Source organism: Corvus brachyrhynchos, unplaced genomic scaffold, assembly GCF_000691975.1.
Source record: "Corvus brachyrhynchos isolate BGI_N302 unplaced genomic scaffold, ASM69197v1 scaffold20, whole genome shotgun sequence".
Taxonomy (NCBI): Eukaryota; Metazoa; Chordata; class Aves; order Passeriformes; family Corvidae; genus Corvus; species Corvus brachyrhynchos.
The window spans coordinates 465,538-479,005 of NW_008235735.1; the positions used below are offsets into that span (position 1 = coordinate 465,538).

Genomic DNA, 13,468 nt, shown 5'->3' on the forward strand with positions numbered 1-13,468 from the left:
AACGCGGGGTTTGGGCTCTGCTCTGCTCTGAGCCCTAAAACCGTCCCGGGAGCCCGGGCTGAGCCCCAAAGCACGGCACTGGGGCTCCGCCTCCAGCCCCAAAGGCAGGTCCGAGTCGCTGGTTCTGAGCTCTCCGTGGGGCCGGGTGAGCCCGGGATTGGGCTGTGCCAAAGGCAAGCCTTCGAGCTGAGAGCAGACTCACGCTGGCCAAATGAGCCCGGTATGAACACGCGAACACGGGATTTGGGCTTTACTTCAAGCCCCCAAAACACAGCACTTTGCGAAGCCCGAACCCCAGAACACAGGACTTGGTCTCTGCCTCAAGCCCCTAACTTGCAGAACTTACTCTCTGTGAGCCCAAATGTTGTCTGAGTGACCCTGGTTTCAAGTCCCCAAATTGTGACTCAGTTAATGTGTCTGCACTTGGCCAAAGTAGCCTGGTTTTGAGCATCCAAACTGTGGCACATGGTCTCTGAAGCCTGGGCTCTTTTGGTCTGACTTAAACCTTGAAAGCACAGGCCTTAGTCACTGTTCCTAAGCCCCCAAACTGGCCATATGAGCCTGGTTTCAGAGTCCAAAATGCAGGATTTAATCTGTTTTTAAGCTCTGAGCCTGAATTTCGCACCCCCCAAATTCAGCACTCAGCCTCTCTTTGTGAGCCCAAAAATTGATCATGTGAGTCTGATCCTGAGCTCCCAAAATACAGCTGAGGGTCTCTGTGAGCCCAAAGTTGCAGGACGTGGTCTCAGTTCTGAGCTCCCAAAGGCAGCGCTGGGCCCCTGCGAGCCCCCACAATGACCCAGGGGTGGCTGAACCCCAGCCGGCAGCTCTGCACCAGCAGCCACTCGCCCCCTCCCACCCTCGCAGCGGGATTGGGAGGGGAGTCGGAGACAAGACCCAGCCCAGGTGATCAGATCAGAAGAGTTCAGTAATGGAAACCAAGAAATATATAATCATGTAACATTAATGACAGTACATGCTACTAATAGTAGCAACAATAACGGGGATAGTAACTATGATGACGAGATCATAAAACAAATATTGTTAATATATACACACTTCAGAAATTTTGATAAAAGCAATGTCAGTAATTCCTGATGCCTGTCAGGATAAACAGGTATTTGGGAAGTCTTTCATCCTTCAGGAGAAAGCTTCTTAAAAGGAACTGAAGAAATTGACATTCGTGATGAAAAGTAACTGTTCTTGAAATATTAGGGGTGAAACTTCAGCTCTTTGAAAAGCCAGTGCTGTCTTCAGTGGTGTTCCTGCCATAGCAGAGGGATTTCTGGTTTCCCAGAATGCCACAGCTTATTTTGAAAGGTGGAATGTCCTGTGAGCATGACGATTTCTGATTTGTGTCTGCCGTCTTGGCCGTGTAGATTTCAATGTGCAATCTGCCACAGGGATGGAATTGTCACCCATTTATAAAAATGCATGGAACACCAGTGTGCCTGAACTGAGTTTTTCTGTTAAACTGCATTTCCTTTTAATTTGATCCAATTTGAGTATTTGTATTTTGATGCCTGTTGCACAGTGCTTGTATCCAATTGGAAAGTCTCCAAGAGAGGCACTCCTCCTTTTCCTCAGGAGGACATGGTGTCAGAATGCCTGGGCCGGCAAAGCTGTGTGTTGGACTGCTACTTACTGAGAGAAAAGCCCCTGTTTGTTTGGGGGCTTATTCCCTCAGGCTCTGAGTCTGGGAATGAATTCTTTACCTCCGAGGAGCTTGCAGAAAGCCTCCACTGTTCTCTGAGAGCCCCGCAGTGTGTGAGTACGGGCTTGTTAACCTTGCAGTAATAAAGGTGCCAATGTGGTGTCTTTGGAACAGGCTGCAGAACGTGCTGGGAGATTGTTCATTTTCCACTCTTCACTGCCAACTGCGGAAGCACCGGGCAAGCTGAAAAACAGAGATGACAAAAAGCTGCTCAATACAGATAACGAGAAGGTATTTTCTGCTCTGAGCTAAGAGGGGACTGCTATTACCCTGCATTTCTCTAATAGGGCACTGACCTGTTTTCATTTACTTTTACTCAGCATGGCCCATAAGGAAGTTGTATAAAAAGGTGTTGCTGCTTAACACTGATCTGTGCCTTCATTTTCATACTCACATTACTTATATGGCAGTTGTGATTGCTGTGGCATTCCTTGTAATCTCTCTATTCAAGAGCAGTTCTCTGTTGCTGAACCTCTCCCAACTCCACAGACTGTAGGACTTTTTATGATGTTAGTATGAATAATTTACTTTGCAACGTCTTGATAGACGTCCCTAAGAACCAGAGACACATATGCTGGTGCCACAGCTGCCAGGCTGCAGAAGGCATCATCTGCCTTTTGTGCACAGAGCGGGTGGCTCTTCCTGACAGCAGCTTTTTGTTTTCAAAACTCCTTGTTTGAGAGCCAACCTGCACAGCACAGGCAGCATTCCAGCCGGCTTCCTGTAACCAACACTGTCAGAGAGTGGAGGACACAATTCTCCAGCTGGTGGCTGATTTACAATGATCTGCAGGTGACTGGGGTCTTAAATTCCCTCTGAAGCCAAATGCTGAGACATCCTGAGTACCTAGGCAGTGCAGGTGTTGAATCCTTCACTGAATTCACAGGGTGCAAGATAGTCCCAAGTACTCTAAGCCTCCTCGAGAATGGAAAGACACGACAAGATCTAGACAGGCACCCCAAATGAGACTGGAGGCATTGTGCGTTTAATAAAAGTGGAAAGGAAGAAACTCATCAGGCTCTTCATCTTCCAGGAGAGCATGCTCAAATGAAATCTTCATTTACTTGTGGTAAGTGAACACTCATCAGCTCAGTGATTCGGAGCCTTATCCTCCTGCTCCTGTGCAAGTGTTGTAAGTGAGAATTCACCTGACAACCAGTAATGCAATTAAAAGCTTTTCATCTCTAGTCACCATTTCTATCTGGTTCAAATCCCAGTGACTAAGAAAATGACCTGATGTTTTTACTGCATAAGGGAGTGTGTGGGACTGTGTCTCACTCCAGTACTTCCTAAGTCTCATCTCCGTCCCCAGAGGGACACAGACCAAGATTTGGGAGTGCACAGCCCTGCACTGCTGCCTTACCTCTACAGCCTTTGTCAGTCTGTCACTGCTGAAATGCCACCTTCAGATGAGCAGGGGTAGGTGTTGTTCTTCATGGAGGACAAGTGCAGATGTGGAGTTCTTTGTCCATTAACCTCAATTAAAACATTCCATCAGTTGCTCATTAACAACATGGACATGACATTTTGCTGGCAAAGGTGGCCCATCCAGAGAGCTCTAATCTAACACTCTCTGCAGCACTATTCTTTTTTTTCCCCTTACAGGAATTGAGCTATTTCTGCTTTGAGGGGAAGAACCAAGAAACCTCCATCACCTGCCACTATTTTCTGCAGACAGTGAAGTCTTGAGCAGCCCTGATACAGAAGCACATCACATCCAGTTGTTTTTGACCCTCCTCTTCCATGTAGCCTATGTGTATGTTAAGAGCAGCCCATGCACTGAACTACCAGCATTGGGCATGTAATTAAAAGGGGGAAATGGAAATTAACATTTTTTACTAATTGAAAAACAAGAAAATATTTGTCTCTGGCACAAAAGCAGTGGTACTAAGATTAAGTGTCTTTCTTTTTGAGTAACAACACAATTAGGGCAAAAAGCACCAAAAAAAAGTATCCCTACTATGGCATTTACCTTCTCTCAGGTGCTGTTCCACACAGCCTGTGGCAGACTTCACCAATGAACAGATGAACATCACCTTTAAAACACCCCTTCCCCAAATCCAGTCACTCTCCAGATGTGCAAATATGGCAGAAGAAACAAGCTGTAAGCAAAAGGCAACTTCCATTGGCACTACGGCAATCCCCTGCTCAACACTCTACCAAAGCGAGGGAGTTCACCAGCCCCTCCAAATCTTCTGTGCCAACATTCCATGCACCAAAAGAACAGTTCCTGCCTACACAACAGCACATTGGAAACCACTTAGCAATTCCAAAACCTCAAAGAGAACAAACCCACAAAATATTAAGAAAAATATTTCAACATCAGCTTTGATAAACATGTTTAATAGTCCGCTACTTTACAGGACAATTATTTAAAAGCTGGGCTTCAAGAGAGAGAAACATTGAGACTTAAAAGCCAATTTTCCAAAATCCTCATGTAAGACCTTGAGACATAAAAAGTCAGGTTTGTTCAGCCTACCAAGAACTCGACAAGAAGCTCAGAGTTGTGATTTTGCTAAAAACAGACACTGTACATAGGGAAGGGAGTCACTGTCTTTCCACACTGCCCTGGATCAGCAACAGCCATTCCCAAATGTGTGCAACACCCGCAGGCAAAGCCAGCACTCAGTTCCATCAGTGTTCCTTGTCACCAGGCGATCATTTTTGGGACGCACACACCACCTCCCATGTGCAATCCTCCCTCCAGCGAGGTCACTGGGAGCGCTCTGCAGGAACACTGCTCTTCCCTCCCACAGAACAAGGTGTTACAGACACACTGGGGGAAAAGCCCCACTCACGGAGCAACCCAGACCTGTGCACAACTTCTGGGCTGCGCGTAAATGCACAACTTGCTGCTTTCCAGGAAGCACAACACACAACTCACAGAATTACCACTCTCCCCACTACTGACAAGAAAGGTGAGTGCATATACACAAATTAAAAATTAACCTTTTCCTATTCCCAGGAATAATTTGGGAAGTTTAAACCAAATAAGAAAAAATAGAATTCTATTTATTTCATTTGCTCCTTAGTTTCAGAGAAGTTAAAATAGGTGTCAGTACAGACACAGCACTTTTTCTTCCGTAAGACAGCAAACCTGCTGTGGCCATGCAACTCAGAACTGCATTTTGTGCCCACTCCACCATATTAATACAAGTCAATCCAAACCCAAACCTCCAAACATGGACGATGAATCCATGTTTTGGAGAAAATCAAGTTGAAAAGAAAGTCTCCACCTTGCAAGGTTCCTCAGGGGAGAGCAAGGGGGTCACTTCGGTCCTACCCGTGGTATGATGGGCTGGTGCTCTCTGCTGTGAGTTCAGTGCTGCCCGTGCAGGACATGGCCAGGTGAGGGGCTGTGCCAAATTGCAAGGCCGACTGTCTGCAACGGCGTGCACCAAAAACAATTGTAAAAGTCATCTAGTTGGAGTCCCCAGAGGAATTCACTGCAGGAAGAACAAGACTACAGAAAAGATTCCTAGACAAAGTGTAGACCAGGAGAAGCAGCCGTTACCTCCTCAGCGGGTGGGGAAGCCCCCTCGATGGGTCCCTCCACGGCCCCCTCTGAAGCCGCCCCGCTCACCACGGAAGTTGGTTCTGTTCCTCTCCCTGCCCCTTTCACCCCGCCCTGCTGAAGTCCCTCCTCTTCCTCCTCCCCTGGGAGCACCCCCGCCCCGGTCAGACTTGGACTTGGGTGGTGGGGACTTGGGCCGCAGCCTCTCAATCTCCTCGGTGCAGCCGGTCAGGTGGGAATTGGGAGCCGTGAAATACGAGGAATACGTTTCTGCGTTGAAGTTGCTGTTTGTGAGGGTGGGTCCCACCGTCAGCCAGCCTGGGGAATAAAACCACAGTCAGCAGAAGCAACAACAAACTTCAGGCTTCAAGGCCACTGTTGGCCTTTTCCCAGGAAATGAACACTCAAGTGACAGGGAGAGACACTTACCTACACATCACCTGCACTTAATGGAATGAAAAGTCACCTCTAGAGTTGTTGAAAAGTTAAGATTTCTGCTGGGTATTTCTAATGACTTATTTTCATTTTCCAAATTTTTTTATTACATGTGGCTGTGGGAACATTCATGCTGTGCTTTCACAAGCCCTTACCCCTTCTTCCTACTTGTCCTTACACCACAACAGTGTTTTTAAAAAATACAGAAGTTCAACCAGACTAACCTGACTCTATGAGACACTGACAGAAAAGAATCCACCGACAGCAGCACTGAAGGGATACCTGAACAATGTGTCCTGATCCATGTATTTCTATGCATTTTGCATCATGCCAGATGCAACACCCACTTGAGACACTGGGTCTTCAGACACTGGCAATAGCACTAAGCTCATAGGGGTTGAAAATCAGTTGGAGAAAGAAATCACTTTTCTGAGAATTGTAAACATATGGGGGAAAAGGAATCTCAACTGGATTTTGTTATGCTCACTGAGGAATTAAATACATGGACAGGAAAAAATACTGGTTAACAAAAATCTTCCTTGTGGAAAAAATAATATAAATTATAGCTCTCATAAACTTTCCAAACAACAGTTCTGTGATGGACAGATCTTCACATGTACCAAAAATGTATCTCCTTGAGATCTGCTGTCTGACCTGTGACATACATCTGGAAACCTCTTTAGGACCCTGAAATGAATGTTACTGTTTGACCAAAACCAACACAGCAGTTACCTGGTCGAATTGTGCTGTCCCTCCCAAAGAGGTGAAGCCGCCGTCGCCCGAGGCAGAAATGCTCAATAATGTGAAAAATCTCCACAGGTTTCTCTATGTTGCCGATTTCAGGCTCCTCTGTGATGATGAGGTCGATGTCGACGTTGGCGTGGATGAAGTCCCCATCGGTGCTGCGGCGCACGGTGCCCTTGATGCCCATGAGGCAGTGCTCCTGCACACATACAGAGCTGTCACCTGTCACACCCACTGCTGTGGCACATGAGCCCAAGGGACAGCAAAGGCAGTTCTAAGTACAGTACATCCCACTCTTACATGAGAGAAAAGCCTGAAGCATGAACTAGAGCAGAAAAGCTGGAACTACCAAAGGAGCCATTTAAGAACAAAGTAGAGCAGTACTTGAAGCTGAAGCTTGATAAACTACACTATGAGGTGGTATAACTCAAATCAAGGCTGAAGTAAGATATTTGGACTTCTTCAATTACAGAACTTTAGGCTGGAAAGGCTGAGAAGTCTCCACAAGGCAAATGAGAAAAAGGTGATGGTAAGAGCAAAGGAATAGTTATTAATTATGATTAATACCTGCTTTAGCATTCTGATCCTAACTTTATTCATACAATAATTTTCAAAGTTTTCAGTCATAAAACAGACAGTGGAAATAAGATGTACTTTTCATACTGTACCTCTGTTAACAAAGTAGCCCTCCAAATTCCCCTCAGGCTCCTTTCTAGAAGATATTACCACATAAAAACCTACAACCACTACCACACTGTCGGTGCACTCTCAGTCAGCTCATCAACATCAGAAGTGTTCTTGAGCTGTAACATGCATTGCTTTCCTTCCTTCTACAACACTGCAGACCAATTTAAGTGAGTGATATGTGGCATCCATGAATGAGGAATCACCATGATTGTTCCCAGCTGAAAAGAGGCTCCTACATACTCCTTTCAGAGCTCTCTTTCTGGGAATATCAATCTTGGATGAGTGATGTTCCCCAGGATCAAACACTCTGACTCACTAAGCGCCACCAGATGGCTCAGGAAACAGTTGCAGACAAGAAAGAGCATGTAATCATTCCCAAAGTTTGGAAAGGGTTTGCAGAGTTACTGGGTAAACATGAAAGGCACATCATCAGACCTATCAAATCTTTGCAGATGATGTTGCACTCATGCAACAGGGGTTTGGACCTGGAATTTACCTAAGTGGAAGGCAGAATACTGCTAAGCAAATCACCCACCAAGCCAAGCCCTCTCAATCTAGTCCTTAGGAGAACTATCCCAAACATTCTATTTCCATACCACACAGCATGTCACTCACAAATACCTGGGATCCTGTGACATCCATGGAGAGATGCCTCAGCCAAAAAGAACTGAACAGCATTTGCTGCTGTCACCACTGGCAAACACAGCTTGCCCAACAGGCTGTTTGTTCGGTCAGAGCAAACTCACTCCATTTTAGTGTTTATCACAAACAGTGACCTCAGCCCAACTCTGGCTCGATAAACAGAGGAATTCCCCCATACCAGAAACTATTTTTCTTTGTTAAACAAAGACATAAAGGCCCCCCCCCCCAAATCCTCCTGTGTTAGTTTTAGCCTTGCCTGCATGAGCAAACTGCACATATTTGCAACACTATATGCAATAAACACACAGTATTTATACTTATAAATATTTATAAGTAATACAACACACTTTCAAACAAACTTCAGATTAATGTAAATGCAAGTCAAAGAATGATTCCAGATATCCTAAAGGGAAGCTATACTCCTAACAATGGCCAATCTGAGACAGACTTGAGGATGTTTAATGCTAACGAATGATTAATGGATGAGGAAGGAGTCCTGAGGTTCACTGACATGTGAAATGAATAAATTGCCAGCCAGCTCTCTCTACTCAGTAAAACTGCCAGTTACGCCCACATATACCCAAGACAATTATTTATGAATTCAATTTGTATTTCTCCAAGTTTTTGAGCAACAGACATTTGAGTCTCAAATCAGAACACTTTTTTTTCTCTGCACCTCCTTCAATACACATCCTCCACAAAGCATCTTTAAAAAAATGGTTTAAACCAGGCTGACCCATTCTATCACTTGTGCTTTACAATCACCTCCAGGAAGGCAGGAGATGCTGTCTGAGCTCTGGTTCCCCCACACCTCTCTCTAGTCCAAGCTCTGGGCACACACCGGCTCGTGTGCATTTAGAACCAATAGCCAGTCTTCTATAGTTATTTTTTATTAATAGATTGATATAAAATCTACAGATTTAAAGACTTCTTTTGACACTGAATTCAGTCAAATTCTACTGCTAAGTTTAGTTCCATAAAATGTGCTTTGCAGAACAGAACTTGGAAGTCTTCCTGTTGGCTTTCTCTCAAGCCTGTCAGCAATACCAGGTGTGTCATTAGCACAGAGAGACAGAATGGAAACAAAGACGAATGGAGCCAATCCTTTACCTTGGTTCTTTGGAAGACAGCCTTAGGGTCTAGAGTCTTGGTCTTGCCAGGGTTGTTCTTATTTGTTTTAATCCAGCAAATGTCCTCACATCTTCTGTAACCCCATTTGCGCAGACACTAAATATTATAAACAAGTAAACCAGTTCACACTACATGAAAACATCAAGTAACCTGAACACTCCCTTAGGCACTTGACATTTCTTATTCAAGGGCTGTCCAGCTACTACCAACCTGTCTATGACTAAACCCAATCCATCTGGCCAACTTCAGACCGAAAAACGGCTAAAGCAAACAGATCAGTAACCACAGGCTGCCCTTGAATGGTCGTTTGTGAATTGTTTTCGTGGAAAGCACTGCTCGAACTGAATAAAGAATGCTTCAGCACAGCAAGAGCCAATTAGGAATTCTTATTGCAGCATCCCCAACACAAGCAGCGTTTCCCTGGCCTGCAGAAAGATGACAATTGTATCTCAATTTATGCAACAGGAGGACCATTCTCCTAGCATGAATATTTTTGGCAGAAAACTCCTGAGACTTCTGTTTAAAATGTTGTAACTTGGCAACCTGCTCCTGTGTCAACATGCGTACATCAAACCCAAGACCCCATGGAATTATGCTTCCTCACGGAGTCAATGCCTCATCTGGACATTAACACTATCTAAATAGTTAATGCCATTTAAAATCACATATCCTCTAGCACAGTAACAAAACATCCCTCAGTAGTTAGGGCTGAGAATTCCATACAGGGAAAAGTCAAAGATAAAAATAAACTCTTAAGCCTGTCCCTGATAAATTGAATTAAAACAACATCTTACCACTCGGCCGAGATCCAGACCCTCGCCTGAGCCACACCACAGAAACACAAATGACCTTGGGGCTGCAATTTCTTCAATTTCCAATTTCATGATCTAGTAATAATAAATGCAATGTAAGTGTTCCTGAATTAAATAAAAATCACCAGTTGTATCAGGATGAATACTGAGTCTTGAGGCTTTGTCACAGAAACCATCAGGAAGCACACCTGGGGGCGTGAGGGAAGAAGGGAACTAATTCCTTGTTTTGCTTTGCTTGTGTGCATGGCTTCTGCTTTCTGTATTAAACTGTCTTTGTCTCAAGCCGTGAGTTTTCCAGCTTTTACACTTCCAATATTCTCCCTGATCCCTCTGGTGGGGGAGTGAGTGAGTGGCTGCCTGGGGCTGGGCTGCCAGCTGGGGTGAAACCATGACAAACAGAAATTCTACCTGTACAAAAAATTCTAGGCTTAAAAGACCAATACAACCCACATGATCTCCTCCTCAAATCTCTGCTTCATTTTATCATTCCATTGGCAGCAAAAGTATTTCATACAGAAGCCATAGTACTCTGTTTCTTTTCCTCCCTGTAAGGTTGTGAAGATGTCCTAAAAATCCCAGTTTAATTCCTATCACTACGTAGGAAAGACATTCTCTCCATTTTCACTTTCAGGAAGAGCAGCCAGAATTTATGAGGACAGGGGTTCAACAATGACAAATGAGTAACATTCAAGATGAAATAACTTCAGATGCAAAGCATCTGTTAGTCATCACAAGTTGAAAGGATTCATCTCTAACTTGCTAACACATCAAATCAAGCTTCATTCAGTGCCACTCCGAGGAAAAATAATGCAGTAGGAGCCATTCTAAGAGGATTTAACTCCAAACCAGGAGGATGAGTCCTGCCTCCAACACTTCCACTTTTTCTGTTAGGATGGAATGTTTTTTCCCTGGCAGCACCACCAGGCACCATTTAAAAAAAAATACAAGAGAAAGACTTCCATGGATGAGGTTTATCTATTTGGTTAAGCTTCTAGGGACTATAACTGGGGTTTGACCATTAAAATTTCCTACCCAATCAGTACTTGGAGAATGGAGGAATGTCGGTAAAGCAAACTTACCTATACTTTTTACTAGAAGACCAGCATATTAAAAAGCATGTGTTAAGAATCTCAAGAACTTCAAGAAAGAAAGGAATATTTTCAATGGACATTCGGTATTTCAACAGCAAAAAACCGAACAGAAAGCTCAGGGAAGGTAAGGGCAGAGAGAAAACCCACTATTACTTGGTTTAAGTTTTCAGCCAGGCTCAGAGAGAACAAAAAGTTGTATTTACTAATTTAAACCCTGACACTATTTGCTTAAACAAACGTATGAAATGTTCTTCACAGCAAAAAAGGTACTTACATCATCCCAGGTCCAGCATTTTTCATTGGCAGTAATGCCAGTCTCTCGGTAATATTCTTCCAATGGTGGCTCCAGGAGAATCACATCAAATTTGGACTTCAGTTCCCTAATATCAAAGGCTTCCAAGTCTGCTTGCAAATACCTGTTTAAACAGATGATGCCAGACTGCTTGGACAAGGTGCAACAGTGGCCTGGGAACTACACTCCACAGAGCACTTTTGTGCAGCCAGTAAAGAGCAGGGTCTCCTGGGTGGGTTGTACACCTCAAATGCTCTAAATCCAGAGGAGATCCATTACACATCCTCACTTAATGGAGGCTGGATGCTATTGCATTGCATTTTTTAAGCAGTCTTAATAAACACTTTTTAGGATTCTAACTTAGCAAGCAGTAAACAGATGCCCACACAGACTGCACAACAATACCTAGTAGAGGCTCACTGCACTTTCTGCACACCCGTGGACTATAATAGCAGGAAACATAAGCATTTAAGAAGCAAACACTCACTACCTGGCTAACTGGGAAAGTGGCATATTTTAAAAATTATTCCAAAAGTTCTAAATACTGGAAACATTGTTACTCTGTGTATAGTATAAATGTATTTCTCTATTCCTGTACCAAGTAAAATTCCCCCCCAACACTGACTTTATTAAATACACGCTCACACAGACTTATGACTCTCCTCCACACCTGCACACCACTCAATGCTCTATCACTATCGAAAAATTACACTGTCTCCCCCAAATTCCTTTAATGTTAAGAAAGCTGATCAGCAGACCACCACCCTCCCCTTCCCAGAAAGCGTGCGGAAGAGATTACTACTCCCCACGTGTACTCGGTGTTGTCAGAGGGCAGCATTTGATTACTGTTTTTTCCACCCTCTTGTACTTTATGACCAAGAATGCCAAAACACACCTAGGTTAAAGTAGCAGCTTGAGTTCTGCAGTTTGCACTCAGTTGTTCAGACAACTATTTCATGGGGTTTTATGTGACTATCATTAAATAAGGTGGGTTTCTGTGGTACAGATTAAGACTACTGCACATGACAAGCATTAGGTTAAGTTCAGAGAGGTTTGAATCCCTGGAGTAACATGCTGCACACACTGAGGCTGTGTCTGACATTCAGCAAAAGCTCCAAGTAATTCAAAGTCCATAAGGATGTATGACTTCCACTCAGCCTAAACATTTTTGCCTTCAACTCCAAAGTAACATGTGATTGATGGATATGAAGATAATAGCTGAACACTATACAAAACAGCTGGTACCTGAAAAACTAAGGTTATATTAAGAGGCCAATTCTTTAAAGCTGTTCTTGTTATCATATACCACATGATAACATGAGATTCACCATGACATGATGTTCTTTTAGTTCCCAAATTAAAGCCTGCAGCCAAATGAGTTGACAATTTGCTCTTAAAAAAATCAAAGCTTTAGATACTATAAATAATCACATGTCGGAAAGAAAATCTAGTTTATACACTATATTAAACATCTAGATTAAGCTAACAAAAACAGAGTGCTCTTATTCTTCTATGCTACAATTAATTTGTATACACAAACAGAAAGAGACAATGTAAATTCTACGCAGGTGCTGAAGATAGAGATTTGCAAAGCAGACAGCTAACTTCAGACAGGTCTGGAGAAGAAAGGCATTTTCCACAAGAACACTTACATGGGAGGAGTGTTAGATTTAGATATCAGCTCATCCTTCAATCTGATGAGCTCTCTAAGTTTGGGATATTCTTCAAACCTATCTGCTAAGCCTAAGAAGAAGAAAACATGAAGTTAACAACTACTTAACAGAGTAAATCTGTATCAGTTAAGCATTGTCCAGTATTCTGAATAGGTCTAAATGTTAATACGTAGCCTCATTTTAATTTTTGTTAGAACAAACCAAACCCTTTAAAGCAGTTTTTTGTTCAGCACTTGACAAAAGCCTCCTGCCCTGCCCCAGCTAATTAGGGCTGTTACTGATGCAATGTCTATGCTCTGATCTTCTCTAGAGCACTACAGTGGATCAGGAGTTCACAACTCCAGTTACCAGAAGGAAACCACCTTTCATCTAAACTAAAAGTGCCAGGATGATGAAAGAAGTTATTTTGGTTTTCCCCAATAAATAAATTTATATTGAGATCTAATTACCATTCATTTACAGCATACTCTGTGTAATCTTTGATGACTGTTTCCCAGGTGGCACTTGGGGCGTGGCTGGTTCCCTGAGGTAACCTTTACATTAAGATTTGGTGCTGTGGTGCCAGTCACGAAGATCTGAACACATGTTCCTACATTTAGCTTTATGAAGTCAATTTTCCAACCTTTCATGTGTACAGAATGCTAATTAGATCTTCTGCAGCAAATGTTGTAAAAAGGAAAATACATTTGAAGTATATTTTGTTCTCCCTTAGAGACAATGGGTTTGCTATTGC

The 13,468-nt window shown here is 43.4% G+C and overlaps 1 protein-coding gene across 1 annotated transcript in view; it reads right to left on the reverse strand.

Annotated features, from left to right (window-relative positions):
- Positions 1-4,036: 4,036 nt before the first annotated feature.
- The window catches only part of METTL14 (methyltransferase like 14), a 16,991-nt gene continuing 7,559 nt past the window's right edge, over positions 4,037-13,468 (reverse strand). Inside the window, exons 6-11 of the mRNA XM_017733031.1 lie at positions 12,715-12,805; positions 11,045-11,186; positions 9,662-9,754; positions 8,847-8,963; positions 6,396-6,606; positions 4,037-5,546 (exon numbers count right to left, since the gene is read on the reverse strand). Of these exons, the coding sequence (XP_017588520.1) occupies positions 5,233-5,546; positions 6,396-6,606; positions 8,847-8,963; positions 9,662-9,754; positions 11,045-11,186; positions 12,715-12,805 (968 nt within the window). The 3' untranslated portion in view covers positions 4,037-5,232. The remainder of the gene's footprint in view (positions 5,547-6,395; positions 6,607-8,846; positions 8,964-9,661; positions 9,755-11,044; positions 11,187-12,714; positions 12,806-13,468) is intronic.